The sequence below is a fragment of the Scleropages formosus genome, chromosome 14 (genome assembly GCF_900964775.1).
Source record: "Scleropages formosus chromosome 14, fSclFor1.1, whole genome shotgun sequence".
NCBI classification, from domain to species: Eukaryota; Metazoa; Chordata; class Actinopteri; order Osteoglossiformes; family Osteoglossidae; genus Scleropages; species Scleropages formosus.
In genome coordinates this window covers 24,759,507-24,778,343 of record NC_041819.1, presented here as the reverse complement: position 1 = coordinate 24,778,343, position 18,837 = coordinate 24,759,507, and the positions used below count along the sequence as shown (strand labels likewise).

The window sequence follows — 18,837 nt, the reverse complement described above, 5'->3', positions numbered from 1 at the left end:
GAGCATTCTGATCAGAATCCTTATTTTAACCCTGAAACATGACATCATAAATTAGAACATTTTTGCCGTTTGAATTTTGACTTCCTCCAAATTTATAACGCACTGTCTTTTTTACCTCCTGTGAAAAGTGAACCACCCTTTCACGGTTTACTTGAATTTTTGTTCTGGGAACGCAGGCCTGTGGTTGTGGCAGTTTGTGTATTGCATGCATTGTGCTTTCGAGTTTTGTGTGTGTGTGTGTGTGTGTGTCTCCCAGTATGGTGCTCGGTAACCTGGTCCCAGGTCTTTCCCGGCATCCTCTCCACACTTCCGCTGCCCTGCCTTGTGCTGTTTTTCCGCTATCTCTCCGTACCATCGTTCGTACCGTGGTAACGTGCTCTCTCTATATCTCTGATCCTCGACCTCCGAGTGCAGAGCAGCGCTGCTCCTCTCCCTGTAATCCCCAGAGACGGGGCCTACTTATCGCACACATCGCCAAAGTGCATTTTTCCGTTCCAACAGTTTTCCTGCTTGCCCTGCAGCTCTTCACTCATTTTCCAGGTCGCTGGTACAATCCCCCCCCCCAGCCTCTTTGGGTGGCTTCGCAGTGCCATACGAGGCTGCCTGACCCGAAGCCCACTTCCACATTGTGTGATGGCAGAACAAACGCAGACGAACTGCGATGACGTGACACGTGCACTGCGGTGCAGTTCACCTGGGGGGGTGTTGCCGCATTAGCTAGTTTTCTATAATGTTTCACATCACTGCTGCGTTTCGAATTAAACATCGGACTGAACAGAGCTGTCAGCTCAGCGCTCCCATAATTTACTAAAATAATTAGCTATTTAAATGCACTAAGAGTATGTTTGCTCAGTCTTCCTCTGGGTGCTCTGGTTTCATCCCACAGTCCAAAGACATGTGTTTCAGGTGAACTGCTGCCTATAAATTGCCCTTTGTGCATGTATGTGATAATGGTGTCCCAAACCCAGACGTATCTTGCCTCTCACCCTATGCTTCCCAGGTAAACAGCATGACTGACTTGGACAAGTGGTTGTTGTTGACAGGTGGATGAATGGGGAGTAAAAGAATAACTTCACGATACACCTTACATCATCTGAGTTATTTTATGACTCATTACTTTTGTTTACCATTTGACTTGGCTCTTCTTTTTTTGGAAAAGCTTGTTTTTCCATGTCGGGAAAGTCGTTCTTTGAAAACTCTTAATTTATTATCAAGGGTTCCACGTTGCACTTTTCACAGGATTTGGGCTGTGAAGGAGTCTGTTTGCTCATTAGCAGCAGGTGGAGACGACGAGTATGAGGGAGCAAGAAGACTGCGGAACTGAAATGCTTATCTCAGCAGTGAGCCAGAGCCATGGGCGGCAATTGGAGCTACAGCACAGCCTCAGTACCGCTCTTCTGCTGCAGTGTCGGGGACGTGGGGGGGTTCGCTCTCTAATTGATTGCATAAGGCTGATAATTGCTTTCAGATCACCCGCTGGATTTTAATTTATTTGGATGTCCTGCAATTTTCAGCAGAGTAAACAAAGGACAAAAGCTTGGGATGGCGAGGAGGAGTTGCTATATTTAGGGATGAAATCATACGCGGTGGCGCTTTCTTTTTTTCTTTTCCTTCATGCTCAGACAAGCCATTTGCTCCAGTTCACTGCATGGTAAATAACTGGAAGTTTTTTGTTGAGAATATCAGGTACAGAATAGATCACATGCCCCTCCAGTGTCATTATCGTGTGTTTTTTCTGTAAACACGGTTTTTGGTCCACTTTGGATGTGGCTACTCCTGTACATCGACTCCAAATCACAAGGGGCTCCAGCCAACACAGAGTGGGCTTCCCTGGAGAGATGTGAACCCTCTCAGCCCTGGCTGTGTCCAGAGCGGCGCCGCTTGACCCGACTAAGGACACGACGCACGGTGTGCTGGCTGGGTATCTGTCAGAACACTTAGTGCATATTTTATGCAGATCACCCGGCACCGGAGCAGATGATGCACAAGCAAAACAGTTCCATTAAATGTGCTGAAATCTCTCACCCGGTCCAAAAAGCAGGCTCTCAGCGGCTGCCAGAGTGTTTGCATCTCCGAGAATACCAGAATTGGATCCCCATGTGCATCCGTACTGCGCGACGATGGTCTTTCAAGTGCCATGTGTGGGGCTAAAGTGGAATTTTGTTCTGTGACTCCAGCAGCAAGCACCGCGGGTCCATTTTCAGCTCTACATCCGTCCCCTTGTCCAGGCTGATGATGAAAATAGTGTGGAAATGTTACCAAGTGCACCCTGTTAAAGTGTATGTATTTACCCCGGAGTTCACATTTTAATGGATGCATAAGTGTGATATTGTTAGTCTGATTACACAGATTCGGTGTAATGAAATTAGCGATCCCCATGCAGAATGTTTTAATAGCTGTTTAAACGTGTTTTTTCTCGTTATTTTTGCCGGTGGTCTTTCTGTGAAAGGAAGGTTGCTGTTGTGCAGGTTTTTTTGGAGCGGTGCTGGTGTGTTGCTATGGTTAATGAAACGGCGCCGACGTACACTAGGCCGACCGCGCCTCTCCACCTCATCTCATCCGCAAGCGGCGGAAAAGCAAACCTGTGGAAATGTGATCCTGCAGAAATCGGATCGCCCGAACGGGATGTACACTATTGCCGTGGACCATATTTGTCTTGCAGTCTGCTGAATTTATACAGATGGCAATTTTTAAAATGTGTTCTTTATTATTATTTGTTCATTAGCTGACACTTTCCTCTAAAGTGACTTATCGTTCATTTACTACTTACAATGATTTACTCATTTATACGTTTGGGTAACTCTTACTGTGTCTGTTTACAGTAAGTATCTTAGTCAAAGGTGCTGCAGCAGGAATGGATTCAAACCCGAGTCCTTTGAGTCTAAGGCAGAAACTCCAATCACTGCACCACCTGCTGCCTCTATATTACAGCACATTATTTCTTACAGCGTATGATAAAAAAAAGGCTGTTCTTTGCTTCAAAGGCCATTGTAAATACAATTGGAAATATTCTGAAATTAAAATAATTATCCCTTTTCTGCTATTAAAATAATTACAGGTTAATCACACATAATATGACTGCATTTATGTTCCTGTAACAAAAATAATCTTTTAAAGGGTAATTCTTCACATGCGCCTGCAGGCGTTAGAAGTTTTTCTAGGTGTCCTTATGGTTCATAAATGCACATTGTAAGAGTGCTATTAGACAGCACGGGGCTAAATATGATGCATTTTATATGCAACTGTAATGACTGCTGCAGGTAGGAATTGGCCCAAGGCGTGCTGGGGAAAAAAATAAACTGTCAGAAGAAAACTGTCAGAAGATTTTCCCCTCATGAAAACGCAAAGTGAGCATGACTGAAATGTCACCCTGCGGTATACACGTTATCACATTTATTTGCTGCAATCCAATGACAAGAAATAAAAATGGAAAAAAGGAACAATTTAGGGGAGCGCGGTGCTCGGAAACAGTGGTTAATCTTAGTTTTTTTTCTTTCTCTCCTCTGATGTTTCCTGTAGGATGTGGTCTGGGGACTGAATTCCTTGTTTACTGTGAGTAAAACACTCTTTTCCTCCTTTCCACACCAGTTCTAACCTCAAACAGTTTTGCTTTTCAGTGGTGAAATTGAGTTGAGTTGAAAAAGGAGGCAAAGATCACAGTTTCAAATTTTTTGCATGTCGCAGGAAGAGTGGTAGATGCTTTCTTCTCTAATGTGTGTCTGGTGTGTATCAGACCTTGTCCGTCCTCTCCAAGGGATTAGACTGTGCAACGGCATAATGAAGAGACGTTATAGGAGGGCAAAGTTTGCATAGCGACGCGGCGGCTCTCTGGCTCTGTGTGATGCTCTGTCCCCATCCACGTGTTCCTGCAGGACCTGCTGAATTTCGACGACCCGCTGAACATTGATGCGGCAGAGCATCACCTGCGTGACAAGGTAACCCCCCGATCTCTCTCGGAGAGGAGTTAATGTCTGTCAGGAGAAGGATGTAATTCCATTCGAGCAGGGAGGAGTTTAACGAGACTGGATTTTTGCGGCAGTTGCCACATTAGCGCAGTGTAAAATTAGCATCAATGACACATCGACCACTCTTCCAATAAGTCTTCGAATTGCTATCCTCCAATCGGTTATCCTCCAGTTGTCTACCTTCCAGTTCTCTCTCGTCCAATCAGCTCTCCTCCAATCGTCTATCCACACGTCATCTCTCCTCCAATCAGCTCTCCTTTAATCGTCTCTTCTCCAATCAGCTGTATTCCAGTTGTCTACCTTCCAGTTGTTCGACCTCCAATCAGCTCTCCTCCAATCGTGTATCCACGATTCAACTATCCTCCAATCAGATATTCTCCAGTCAGATATTTTGCAGTTTCTGCCAAGGTTCAATTTTTTTTCCAGTGATCTGTGATCCATTCAGTTACCCAACAACTGTCTACCTTCCAGTTGTCTACCGTCCAGTCATTTATCCTCCATCATCTGTCTTCCGTTCTATTTTAGGAGCAAAATTATTTTCTGTCTTAGTGTGCTGTCTTCCCCCAGTCTAAGCGTTTTTCCATTTTCCCACAGCGGTCTGGCTGACTGCTGTGTAAACACACCAACAAAGTGTCCATCATCGCCCATGAAATTAATTTAATTAGAAAATTTGACCTCCTAAAAATTAACTCCTCCTAGCCATATGGCACGTAATGCATAATGATGAGTCCAGTCCTTTGAAGTCTGGTTGAAGAACCTCTGCGAAAAGCATGCTGTGTTGATGCCACTCGTTGTACGCACTGCATGTGGTCTGCGAGAGACGCAGTACTGAGCCAGCTGAACAGCTGAAGGAGTGGCTGCCCTGAAAGGACGGAAGTGACCCCTTTGGAAAGCTCACCCCGCAGATGAGGCAGCAGAGATGCTGTGTTAAACATTTTATGGCGAATGTCGCGGGCCGGAGCATGTTCGCAGCGGGCAGAAAGCACAGCTGTCAGTGCTCCTCAGCATCAGCGTTAGCGAACGGCTGCGAGGCCCGGTCACCCCGTTCACATCAGGTAGAGACCTCTGGCACAGTGTGACTCGGCATGAGCTGCTTTGGAAAAGGCGCAGCGAATGTGAATAATGAATGCCTTTAACTCGAGAACAAGAGCAAATTTTTTGGCTGCCAGAGGACTTTTTGTCTTATTCAAGCTGACTTCTCTAAATCAGAGACCCTTACACTACTCTCAACATCCGCTGAACGGACATAGTTCGGTCCGTACAATTTGTCCGTTCGCCGGATCTCCATCTAGCGGACGCCCGGGTTCCATTAATTTAAATAAAAAACTATATGCGTTCCCAAATGCCGAAAAGGCGCTCATTTCTCACAGAAAATACCAAAAAAAGAAAAGAGCAAAACATAATGGCTATATCTAACAGCAAGGGTCGAGACGATCACGTGGAGTGCGCGAGAGGAGGGGTTTATTCAAGGGCAGGTGCATCAGTGGACAAAGGGACAGGGGTAAAAGGAGGCACAGGGAAATGGTGTCTGGAGGGGTGCTCGGGATGAGGGTTCGAGGTCGGGGATGCGTGCAGGCTCGTGCTCTCTGACGCCTCGGCGTCATCTCCGGCGTCAATTTCTCGCGCTCTCTCCCCCTCACTGGTCCAACCGAGGGAAAAAATAGAGGTCTCGATTAGACTCGGGTGCTGTTGTTCCACCCCGGGTTCCGCCCCCCCTTCAGCCCACCCCGGCGTGTTATACCATAATGATGCAACAAACATGTTTTTCTCTTTTAAACATGTAAGAAACATGTCACCATCATCAGAAGGTGGCAGAGTGCTCAGGGTGAGAGAGTGGCGGAATTGGTTTGTGTGTGTGTCAGTGTAGGTGATGAGCTGGACTCCGCTGGTGTGACCGTCTTGGTACGAGTATGAAACGGACTTCGGTACTCTTTGATTCAGCTGTTACATGTGTTTATTCCTCTGCGCTAGATGCTAAAACCATCACTTGGAATTTCCCACCCTAAATTGCTTGGTTCATTATAAATACAAGTAAATAAATACAAGTAGCTACTTCTGCTAATACCAACTGTAGTCGTATGGTGGTAACGTAGCGGTTACAGCTACTGCTTTTGGGTCCAAAGAATGCAGGTTTTAGCACACCTTCTGCTGTAATGCCTTTGACCAAGGTAATTACCCTGAACTGATAGAGTAAAAATTACCCAGCTGTTTCGATGACTACGTCACTGTAAGTAGGATTCTGAATCGCTATAAAGAAAAGCGTCAGGTAAATGTTTAAAAAAAACAAAACCTCTAATTGTGACATATTGCTTTGTAATGAAGCATGTAATTACCTTTTGTGGTTAAAACATGTATAGTGTAAATCATCTAGGAGTCCAGTTTAAAGACTTTGCACACCACCGTGGTCTGTGGGCTACGCTTAGAGAAGGACCGTTTGAAACTGACGGGGGGCGTGGTGGCGCAGCGGGCTTGGCCTGAGCCTGTTCTGCGGTTCAAGTCCCGCTTGGGGTGCCTTGCGACGGAATGGCGTCCCGTCCTGGGTGTGTCCCCTCCCCCCTCCAGCCTTGCGCCCTGTGTTGCCAGGTTAGGCTCCTGTTCGCCGCGACCCCGCTTGGGACAAGCGGCTTCAGACCGTATGTGTGTGTGTGTGTGTGTGTGTGTGTGTGTGTCTATATATTTGAAACTGTTTATAATGGATAATACACAACCTGTAGTAAGAGCTGGGGAGCTGCTGTTGTACCTTGGACAAAGAATCTAAATGAACTGTCAGTGTTGCAGGCTGTATACTGTGAATCGGGCAAGGGATGGCGTTTTATACATTTCTTTACTTGCTGCTGTCACGCAATCTTCTATTGAGCGACTTGCGTTTGTCTCAGGGCTTTTTATGAGAAATTTCAAGAGTGATTGATTGTTTTATTTTTCTTGCCTGGTGGAAATGATTTTTTTTTTTTTTACTGACTCCTGCAAAGCCACACTAACAAACCATACATTTGCATGCGCTGATCTGACAGCGATGGCCTCCTGCCAGCTGTGTGTTTGTCAAAATAATGTGGTATATAGTCAGACAGCGGACATTGTCATGCAGGAGGGTGTTACTAGGCAGCGTGTGGCTACAAAAAAGCACAGTGCAAGTGTGTCCCATCTCTGCCTTGTTTCTGAGCGCCACTTAACTAGCAATTTAAAGAAATTAACTGCTTTAAGTGTTTTTTAAAATCATGTTTCTTCTTTTACCATTCAGTTTATGCTAACTACACTGAAATTTTCCACTGTTTTACGCACGTAAACGGCAGGGTAAGTTTTACTAGAGCAATTTGTGGTCAGTAGCTTGATCAAGGGTACTACAGCAGGGGGTGGAATTGAAACCTGTGACCTTTGGGTCCGGAGGTGCTGGCCCTATACCTCTACGCTACACGATGGGCCGGGTTTTATTTCGTGGGGGACTGGAGGACGTTGTCTTTGTGGATGGACTGCAGGTGATATATTGTCATATGCTCTAAGTGCCGTGTTTGGAGAAACTGGGAGCAGTGGGAGGAGAGACTCTTCCCGATGCTGTGAAATTGGTGTGCGTGTGACTCATCGGATCGTTTCTAACTCCCAGTCCTCCGTGCTTCGTTTGCACCACCTGCTCCTGTTCTTTCCTATTCCTTACGCAGCCGTTTTCCAGAGTTCGACCGACTTTGGGGTGCCGAGTCATCTCCCCCCCCCAGTGAAAGACAGGTGGACCTCCATCTTTGAGAGGTTCCTGCGATGCTGCTACGTTTAAGTGGTGGTGTGTTTTCTGCTGTTAGACGTGGGACTCGGGAGGGAGGCGCTTTGCACAGAGCACTCATCTGTTTTGGGGAAAAATGTGTGAGAACAATTATGACCAATTACGCAGGGCTGGGGTGGGGGCGCAGTGACGTCCTTCTGCAAGTGGGGAGCGCTGCTCCTATGGACCCCTCCTCCCCTCCCCGATTTTACACCCACAGGTAGGGTGGAGGTGCTGGGTGAGCGTAGTCTGCTGGTGACTCACCCCCGGCACTCGGTACGCGGGTCGTTCACAAATAAAGCGCACAGAAGTGCGGTCATGTTCAACTAATTGGTCATTCTGATTGACTGCAGGCGCTTTTCTGTGCTTTGCACTTTGTTGTTTTTTTAAAAGCAGCATGATTTGTATATTATTATTATTATTATTATTATTTTTACTTTAATCTGTCTGTCTGTCATCTCTGTCTGAAAACAGTAGGTTTGCAAACTGAAATAATTATTTATAATTATTATTTATTAATTATTTTTTACAATTAATCATTAATAATAGTGATTTAGTCGTTTTTACAGCTGGGTAATTTTTACTCTCTCGGTTCAGGTTAAGTGCCTTCATCAGGGAAGGGATTCAAACCCAGGTCCTTTAACTGTATGACAGTGACTCTGGCCACTATGCCAGCTGCTGCCCCTGTGTATTATTATGATGCAACACTATCTAAGGGCCAGAAAGGTGAGGTTTCTCTGAAAATTTGTCACAGTTGTGATGGAGGTAGAATTTTTGTCTTTGCGATCAATGATGGTTTGTGATGGTGGATCAGTAGAGCTGGTAAAAACAGGGTGAGCAGGCCCAATAGCTCTACTCCCTGAGCTCTTCTTACCCTTCTTTTTAAGGATCGATGCGTGTGGATGAATGAGCGACGCCGTATCGACACGGGTTGCGTTTCAGCCGTACGATATTCTTGACATGTGAGCGTTGAGACTTCGCGTCAAGCGTCAACTTCTCAGCCAGATGCGTCGACGGCGTGGCCGAATCTGCAAGCGATGTTCGCCTTTTCATTAACTCACTGCTGTGAATGCAATCACCTGCGCTACTGTTTATTGGAACAGAGTGAAATATCAGAGGGGGGTGTTTTTTCCCCTCACAGAGAAATATGTCACTGATCAAATCATGCTGCCTTTTAGACCTCTCACAGAGAATTGCATAAAAGCTCCTGCAGTGGATCTGCTCTCAGACAGCTGCAATTATTTCTGTTAAGAGTCAAATTCTTTTGTTCCCCTGCCTGCCTACGTTTGAATCCCGACTCATTTAGCGATTACTCATCGGCAGAAAGACTTTCAAACTTCATCGCGACATTGGTTTTCGGCGCACTTACTCTCCAGCCTCACGAAGAAATGCAGAGGTGCTGTGCGTGTAGAAGACCAGCGTTGGCAGTTCCCTTTATGGCGCTGCTTAATTACGTGGAGTGACTGCTTGTAACTCAACATTGTGCTGAATAATAACGCATAATAAGACATATCATAGAGCAATAATGCAGCATTTTGCTTCTCAGGCTGTCAGAAAGGAAGCCCTTTGGATGAGTAAGTTACTTAAAATGTCAGAGCCCTGTAAAGCGGTGATGTTACCTGTATTTATTTCTTTTAATAAACAAAGTAATAGCACCAGGTTGCAGCAACACACTAAATGGGTATACTGCACAAACAGAAATACATAGAGATACCGGTACGTACAGCAGAGGGGCAAAGGGTTACAGTATTTGTTCGGGGTAGTGATGTAACACTAAGTTCCAGAGAGGTGAGATACATTTGAAAAGTCATTAAAATTATGATGCGTGGCAAATGGTAACTTTTCTTGCTGACACTTGAGCTAACCTTGTATATGCGGAGGGAGGTTCTGGAGTGATGTGGGGAAATAATACACATTTTCTTGCCAAATGTTCAGAAATAATCAGTGTAAATGTGGAAGAGGAGCTCTGTGCTCATCATTAGCCTTAATGTCTTTGGGTACTGACATATTTCCTCTCAAAAGGTGTCCTGAAAAGGGCTGTTGAGAGAAAACTCTCATTTCCTCCTTCATTCGTTAAGTGAGAGCTCGCTGTGGACCTGTGCGGTGCCATCGATCCACAAGGTTTCTCAGGCGAGTCACGTGAGCGAAGCTGGTGCCTCCGTCCGTCTGGTCCCCTAGAGCTCGGTGCTCGATTCACAGTAGCCGACACAGCAGGCTTCGCTGAACCTGACGATGACTGATAATGGAGAGCCTGCCCATATGTGCGCGCCCTGGTCTGAGCTGGACCGGTCTTGTCTGGCAACCAAGTGCTGTGCGTTGGCGGTCACGGGTACGTGCGGAACGTGCGATCGCACGGCCGTTTCCCCGCTGTCTGCGACACCGCGCTCGTGGTTGGAGCCTGGAGCCTGCGGGTTACAGCCTGGGAATTGGAAAAGACGTCCGTGCTCCTGCTTTACGGTGGCCCACGTTTCACACGTCCTGCCGTCTCGGAGCGATGCGGGCGAGCCGTCCCCTCTGACTGCTTGCTGCTTGGATGCCTGCTGTGGATTCTGGGCCGGTCATGTGTGACAGAAGGGCAGCGTGTGGACAGAAGTTGCATTATGCATCACGGTCAGTCTGTAGGGAGAGTGCAGTGTTTTTAACAACTTTTGAAGGACCCAGGTTCGAATCCCACCTCTCGCTGTAGTGCCCTTGATCGAGGTACTTAACCTTAATTGATACAGTAAAAATAACCATGCCATATAAATGGGTAATTCAAGTGGTTTAGCATTAGCTAAATAAATAACTAGATAAAATCTGAATATAGGTTTGGGCTTCAGTCACTTAATTAAATCTTATTTTTTATTTTTTGCCTTTTCTTAAACAATTTTAGTAAACCAGGTAACCTCCACAAAATATCGTACCTCTCGACGCTAGTGCCACATGTCAGTATTGATGTACTGTATGTTTGTTATTTGCAGGAATTGCTCCGGATCCACAAAGCTTCCAGAATGTTTTCTACTGATGCAATTTTTCCCCCCTAGTTTTCATCTAATCTTCCTGTTTTGTTTTTGGCTCGGCTACTCTGTCTGCCGGTGCAGTGCAGTCTGAGCGAACGTCGAGAGAGAGACTCGACGCTCCGGTTGGATGTGAGTTCGGGATTCGCCAGTGCTGCGCCTCGGTCCTTATCCTGCAGTTTCTGTCAGTCAGCAGTATTTCAGCAACGGTCAGGAACTCTTTTCATTTCGAGAGGCTTATGGGTTAGTGTCAGCTATGCAGCGGAGAAAAAGAGGGAAATGTAGCTGACATCTCCCTAAGGGTGGAAAATAATGTATCAGTTGATGCCTTAATACCGTTCAGCAATAGTGTGCTGTGTTATTAATGCAGGGATGCTGTAGTAGCACATCACGCAGTGGTGCCTTCTCCCGGGGGGCATCGCACTGAGAAGATAACAAACCCATATCTGTGTACTGACACCTCGGGGAGCTGAGCAGTGGCACGTCTTCAGTGCAGAAGCCATGGATTTCGCCCCTGTGACTTTTGGCGCAGCAATTCAGAATTGGATCGCGGTGGGGTGGGCGCTTCGCATGGCGAAATTCGTATTCGAGCGTGCTCGTGTGGAAGACGTGTCGAGGCAGAGCGTGGCGATGCCCACCTCCCTCTCCTCCCCCCATTTATCGCACGGCGTAGCGATTGCGTTCCCCTCCCGCTTGTTACATCTCTTCGCCCGGGTGATGCTCTCTGACAGATAGTGGCTTTTTGACTGGTATTTATGAGCTTTGTTTTATTCATGAGGAGAGAAGACAAACAGCATTAAATGTTAAATGTTGATGGACCACCTAATGTCGCTTGGAGATGTGGAGTAATGAGCGAGCAGCTCTATCCTAAATGTCCAGCTCACAGGTTTTTCATCAGCCCAACCTGCGCTGTGTAAGGAGTCTAGTGGTTCCGACACCAGATTCCAGAGATGAGCCAAGTAACTGTTCAGTGAAAGGGGGCGGAGCCTGGTGGGAGACTGTTAAATTCCCTGTTGATGGTTATTGTTAGAAATCACTTCAAAAGCAGGAAGAGTTTGAGTCCAGGAGGTATTGATGGTGCTGCCCAGGATGGCTTCCAGAGCTGTCAGTTTTTTTATTATTCTTTTTTTTTTTTTTTTTTTTTTTTTTTTTTTTTAAATGTGCAGGACTAAGATTTTTGTTAGTAATAATTCCGTCCTTATCGGAGGCTGATTCTGCACTTCATTGTTGTTCAATTACGTAACTTTTATGGACCTGTGAAAAGTCCTTTCATATGTTTCTCAGCAATCCTCTTCTTGATGGACTCCTTTGGTATCTTGTCTGCCCAGCCTGAGAAATAATAGGTTAGGGAATTATGGCTCGATGTATCTGAGATATGCATTTTGCATGCTGGAACAGAGAAAAGCAAGCTGTTTTTACACCGTTTTCACTGCACTTTTCCTTTTGCTCCATCTTGCTGCACTGGACTTGATGTCTTCATGAAGGGCTTCACCAGTTAGCCACTCTTTGCAGGTTTTCATAAGCTGTGGGCAAATAGGACTTGGCCACCCAGTGATCCAGGGTCAACCAGGCCACCTGTCACAGGTGTTGCTTTTAAATAGAAAGATTGGAGAGGACAACCTGCAGGCTAGTGAGTTTATTTAAAGGGCCACCAACCCCCCCGGCACCTTTTTCTGTTATGTGTTCGCCGCCGTGTCACTTTTCAGACTTTTTGATGCCGGCAAACTGCCGCCCGTTTATCCGCCACCATCGTCCTCACTAGTTACAATGTCCCCCCGGCAGTGCTACAGGTAGACGGTTAAAACACGCTTAGCAGTACGCTTAAGTCTTAACCGTGACGCTGAGATTTGTTCAAACACCATGACCACCCCCCACCCCAACGCCATGTGTCATTCCTCATTAGGCTTGTTTTTTTACAGCTTGTTATTAATGCACAGTTATTTCCCTGAAGGGCAGTGTAACTAATTTAACTTCGCCAGTATTTGAGGGGTTTATTTATTTTTTCAAGTGCAATTCTCGTTAGGGCGTGCGTACATAATCCGAGGGTCTGATGATCTTCTAAATTGCTTTTCCCCCCCTCCCATGCTGCCTCGAGTGGGACACTTTAATGGGTTTTCATTCGCTGCTGTTCTCGGGCTCGTTTCGTCTCGACTCGGCGACTGCGGAGGGGAACGGCATAACCCCCGAATGAACTCCCCAAAACGGAGAAGTGCAGCGTGTGTCGTACGGCGTTGCCCCTGGAAGCCGTGACATATTTCCTTCCCCTCGCTAGTCGCCGTTGTTGCTGGCAAGACCGCGCGGACTTCTGTACATCCAGACAAAGTCCGAGCTCAGAGATGTTCCGCGGGTGGGAGAGCAGGGAGCAGAGCAGGCTCCCCCACCGTTGTCTAAACACGACACTTCATTGTCTGTTGTGAACCCCTCCCAGCTGCAAGACGATCTAAACCCTACATGTACACGTAGACTCCTGTACGACACACTTGTGTCACCATTTATGCATCCAAACGGCAAACACGGGTCCCAAAAATGACAGTTAAATCATATGTCGGATTGTGAGTGTGAGGCTGGTGAAAAGAACATCTTCTCGATCACAAAGTTAAAATAAGTGGAGCGACCCCCACATGGGCAGTAAACATAGCCGTCTGCAAAGGTCAGGGGTGGCTGGCAGAGCAGGTGTGGAAGGCAGAGCAGGCTCCGATCCGCTGTGCTTTCTGATGGCTCGCTACCCGTCGCAGCGCCGGCATTCTCCACCCTGTCGCCCCTCCCCCTTTCCACCGCTGGGGGTCCTGCATTCGTCTGCAGCCGGCCTGTGCTTCCAATGGAGGAGAAGGACGAAGCTGGTCAAAGATCACCTAGGCTTTACCTGTCTTATCTAAAGTTGTAGAGTCGCAAGGGAGTTGACATTGGACAGGTTCTTCCGTCCTTTGTCTCTTAGTTTGCGTGTGTGTGTGAGAGAGCTCTCCAAGGCTATTTACAGACCATGGATGTGCCGGCTATGTGTGTTTAGGAACTCAGGCTTGCGGCTATTTTAAGCGCGTGCCGTTAAAAAAAAACATTCCGCAGAAGCTCTCATACTGCTCTACACCGGTGTAAAAGTGGTGCACTTGTGACCGTGTCCCGCACTGGGCTCCCTGGGAGATTCCGGTGTCGTTACGGCGCGTTCCTGAGACCCGCTGCGCACACCCGAGAGCGGATGGAGCCACACAACGTGCAGACGAGAGCTTTGCTGTTGTACTTAATCTTTTTTGACACTGTTTATTTGCCTTAAGCTCAAGGACTACCCCTCCAAAGCGTTTCTATTTTTTTATATACATAGATATTTAATAATAATTATTTAATTTATTATTTAATATATATAATCAGCGTTCCGCCACTCACGACGTACAACACAGCCAGTTACCCCCCTCCCCCAGGATGCTTTGCATTGTGCGAACAGCTGTGGACGTGTGAGAAAATGTCCCTCCTGGGCCCAGCGTCCTGTACGCCAACTGGCCTTGAGCTCTGTGCTCTGAGAACGGGAGAAGGGAATTGTCTGCTGGAGCTCAAGTCTCTTTTCGTACCGTAGTACTGGAGAACTAATTACTGCCTAATTACTGTTCTAATTAGTGTCTCAAAGAACCTTCTAGAAGCTTTTCCGTCTGCCTTTAAAAGGCCTTGAACCTAATGGTGCGTCTTGCTGAGTTCATTCCTCTGCATTGTTTGTACAGGGGGCTAATTAGGGTCACAGCGGTTAAGGTGTTTTCTGGGTGTGTAATGGAAAAGAGAACATGTAATTCTAATCGTGCCTTGTGTGTGTGCGCGTGTGTATTTGTTTTGTTCCAGGAGGATTTCCGCAACAAAGTTCAGGATTTCATCAAGAGCTATGCCAGATGATGACTGTGACACCCGTGCCGGCTGCCTGCTTCCCATCTGCGACTGCGCAGCTGAGACCCCCAACCCCAGCCCCTCCAGCCCCCGTCCCACCCCAACTGCTCCTCCCACCGGTGCCCTGCTCTGCAATCTCTCGGCACAACCAGGCTTGAATGAGAAATAAATTTAAAAAAAAGAACAAATGTAAAAAAAAATCAATCAATAAAGAAACTGAGAAAAGAAGGCACAGCCCCTCTGCACGGTGCACGTTAGCGATCCAGCTGCAGGGTGTGTGAGTTTATTGCGTTTTCTCCGGAAGGGGACGAGGCCTGGCCTTTGGCCCAAACGCCAGTCATCAGCTTAGGACCTGTGTTCAGCTACATTCTGCAGTGCGAATGTCTGTGCGTTTGCGTGTGCGTGCGTGTGTGTGCGTGCATGAGGTGACAGGTGGGTGTAGCCACGCAGGCAGGCGCACTCGCAGCTCGTGAGACCAGCCGGTGGAACTGGTGACGATCTGCTCTCTATTTAAACCTTCTTTTTGTTCTCAGAGTTGTATATCCATTTTTTAAAATATATTAAAGAGGAAGTATAATAACGAAACGGTGCCGTGTCTTCATTCGCACTCGTCTCACTCTTTGCTTGCGGAATGTTTGGTCTGTGGAAACGCCGCTCATTCTTCCATCAGGTGACCCCCCCCCCCCAATCTCTGTTGCTCGGCCCCAGTGCCAGGTAGCCTCGTGCGCCGCTGCGCTCGGCCCGTTGATGGACGCGCAGACGCACGGTGCTTGACAGGTGTCCATCAAGAACCCAGAGCCAGGCGGGATGGCCGCAGGGCCTCCAGCAAGGTACAGGATGCACACACGTTCCTCGGCCTCCTGGGAAATGGTCATTCCTGCCTGCCACTGAGTGGAGTCACCTTAACTCTGTTATAGCTACGCACTCCTCTCTTATTTTTAATCTAGTCCCTAAGATATTTTTCCATGTTTTTTTTTTACTGTGCATTTGCATGAACTAATTTGTTTTTTTCCTCCTCTTACTAATAAACTTTTGTACACGCTGTAAGCCTTTTTTTTATTATTTTTAATTAAAATTAACATACCTTGAGTATATTTTGCATATTGTTTGAGGAACAAACAAGAAAGCGTCTCGGTGCAAATTAGATGTTTATTTCTGGTTTGTTTGGCTTCTTGGGTCTGAAGGTTTAGTTGCGGAACGATGCTGACCTTCAATGTTTGGCTTGGTCAGATATTTCTTGAATAATGAATGCATAGTGACACAGTAATAAAAACACTGAATTTGATAACTCTGATGCTGTAGTCGATAAACATTCACCATATAGTGTATCATCTCGAGCGGCTGATGGTGTAGTAGTTCAAGCTGCTGCCTTTGGATCTGAAGGTTGCTGGTTTGAATCCCACTTGGCTGTAGTACCCTTAAGCAAGGTACTTACCCTAAATTGCTCCAGTAAAGTTACCCAGCTGTATAAATGGGTAGATAACTGTACGTTGCTCTGGAGGAAAGTATCAGCTAAATGAGTAATATCAATAATCCATGTAGTGATGCCAGATCAGAATGAATGTGCGTCTTTCGTCTGGACCACTTGCGCCCCCACCCCCACTCTCGACAAAGTCTCCAGATGGTCATGAGAACCTGCTGTGATTTTTTTTTGCCACAGTAAAAATGTGAGGTCATTACATCTGCACCGGTAATATTGGGAATGACAGTTTACTTTGCAAAGTGCCACTGGGTGTCTTCCCAGGAGCTGGAAGGTTGTTACACTCCTGTCTTCTCTTATTTATTATTTCAATAATGAACTCATCCACTCATTACCATATTAATTGCGCAACACCCCTGAATTTATTGCAAAGTGTGTTTCGTTTTATTGCGCTTCAGCAACAAGTATTGAAACCAAGAAGACCTGTGAATTGAACTCACACGAACTCCTTTGTATATAATTTTCTATTGTTTCTATGCATATGAATATATGTGTGTATACATAATCAATTATTAATAATAAATGGACATTTCTATGTCTATATTTATGAGTATATCTGTATGCATATATGTATACACACACATTTGTTTATTTATTTATTTAAAAGGTCCTACTGTTTGTCTCTTACTGGCTTCATAGTCCAGTAAGGATGTGCCATTTTCACTGATGGATACAGAGAAAGTCACTAACATTAATACTTGTTTAATATTTTTAATGTTTGTGATTTTTTTTTTCCCCCCCATTAAATGGGTTTAAAGAAAATATGTCTTTATGGTGATACAGCTGTAGGCTGGATGCACGGCGTGTTTCCACATATTTTAAAGCACGTTTGCAATTTATTTGGTGAATTCGACTGAAAAAGCAGTGATTGCAACGTGTGCAAAACTGGGCAACTTTTCAGCCACTACTTAGTAACACCTCCTTTGGCAGAAATAGCAGCTTCCAAGTGGTTCTCGCGGCCAGAAAAGAGTCGTTTTATTGCTGCTTGAGGAATTTCTTGCATTTTTTTACATTCTGTGTCTGCAAATAAGCAGTAATTGTGCTTTAAAATATACCATGTTTTAAGTGTGTATCTTCTGGAGGTTCTAGTAAATTCTTCTCCCTTACAGATTTAGTAGAACATTTAACTGGACCAGCGGTGTCCAAATTTTTGTCATGCATCTGCATGCATTTCGTATGCAAGTGATCATAAAAAGACGGTAAATAGCACAGTATAAATTGATGATTTGATGGGGTATGAAAACAACCAGTACTTTGTGTTCTGCAATTTGAATTTAATTGACTGTTTCAATGTGTGGCCCTCTGAAGTTCTGTGAGGCTTGCATTACTCAGATATATGTGTGTGTGTGTGTGTGTGTGTGTGTGTGTGTGTGTATGTGTGAAGACAGTAACTAGCCAGTATACTTAATGAGCACCGCGGTATCCTGAGCAGCATCAAAGCAGGCTAGCGGAAGATGCGTGGGAGGGTTGTATAAGCGAGAGCCCCATCTTGTCCAACGAGCCTTTGTTGGCTGCACCTGAGAGGATGTTCACAACAGCCCACCTGTGTGACGTCGCCGTGCCCACTCACACACTCGGACACACGGATACACACTCCGTGAGGCCTTGCTTTTTGTTTCTCCCTGCTTCGTGTCCACTGGAGCGTCTGAAGCCTTGTGTCACCTCCATAAATTCACATCCATCTCTCGGCCTTGGAAAGCTTTTCCATTATCATCGGTAGAGAGAAGTTTTGGAACTCCACTGGCAACGTGGGACAGTCCTTCAGGCTCGCGTGTCTTCGGTGGTCTTCAACCCATCAAAACACTCTTCGATAACTTCTGAGCGCTTTTGGCTTGGCTTTTTCCATCCATTTTCAGTAACCGCTTGTCCAAATGACGGCCATGAAGGTCCAGAGCCTATCCTGGAAGTATAGGGCGTGAGGTAGGGTTCACAGTGGGCAGTACACAACTCCATCACAGCGCAATCACCCACACTAAAGGCAATTTAGACTTAACAATTCACTGCAACACATGTCTTTGGACTGGGGGATGAAACGGGGGCACCAGTGCTACCCGCTGTGCCGCCATTACGCCCTGTTATAGGTTAGTGATCTAATTATTCTGGACAACAGAATGTGATGGGTTGATTTTTTTTCCCACAGTTCGGCACCAGGCCAATGCAATCAGACCCGACCCGGCCGTGGGTGTATCCCGCCCTTCACCTTTGTTTTGATCTGATGTGCCTCTTATTTCGTTCCTCCTCTCGCATCGCCAGTTTCAATAAAGAGCCACTAATGTGCAACAAATGCTGCGTGCGAATGTCGCCCCGATTTAGGACAGCGGTCCGTCGCCGCCGCGGGTCTGTTTTCCAGCCTAATTGAGTCTTTACATTATTTTTCCCCTTTGAACATCTCACCTGGTGTCAAGCGTAGGGGACTGTGGAAAGCATAGAGGAGAGCGTAGCTCCCAGTCAGGAGCGGAGCGTTAACCATTTACAGGGCACCGTGGAACAGGCTTTGCTTCGATGGCACGGGCCACCGCAGGAATGCCTTTTCCTTGAGCGCTGCCGCGGGCCGGCTCGGCGGAACAAAAAGCGCGGGGGCGTTTTCGGGGTTGTGAAGGAGCTCGTTCAGTTCCCAAAGTGTTCGTGCCGCTCTGTCAGCATCCAGAGGCCAGCGGAGATCAAGAGCCGTGGAGGTGGAAACACAGTTCCGCTATAATCAGTGGTTGTACACGCGGGACCGCTCGCCTGCAAGTCGGCAACAATTAAAGGAGCGTCGGCATTAGGAACCATCCATCCGATTGA

At 46.5% G+C, this 18,837-nt stretch overlaps 1 protein-coding gene across 3 annotated transcripts in view; it reads left to right on the top strand.

The window, feature by feature from the left end:
• The window catches only part of ube2f (ubiquitin-conjugating enzyme E2F (putative)), a 47,372-nt gene extending 32,270 nt beyond the window's left edge, over window positions 1–15,102 (top strand). For 2 of the 3 annotated variants that reach the window (XM_018743288.2, XM_018743286.2), the window contains exons 8-10: window positions 3,520–3,552; window positions 3,873–3,935; window positions 14,532–15,102. In XM_018743288.2, coding sequence (XP_018598804.1) covers window positions 3,520–3,552; window positions 3,873–3,935; window positions 14,532–14,582 — 147 coding nt within the window. In that variant the 3' untranslated portion in view covers window positions 14,583–15,102. The remainder of the gene's footprint in view (window positions 1–3,519; window positions 3,553–3,872; window positions 3,936–14,531) is intronic. The other variant, XM_018743289.2, reaches the window with a different exon arrangement.
• Window positions 15,103–18,837: the final 3,735 nt, after the last annotated feature.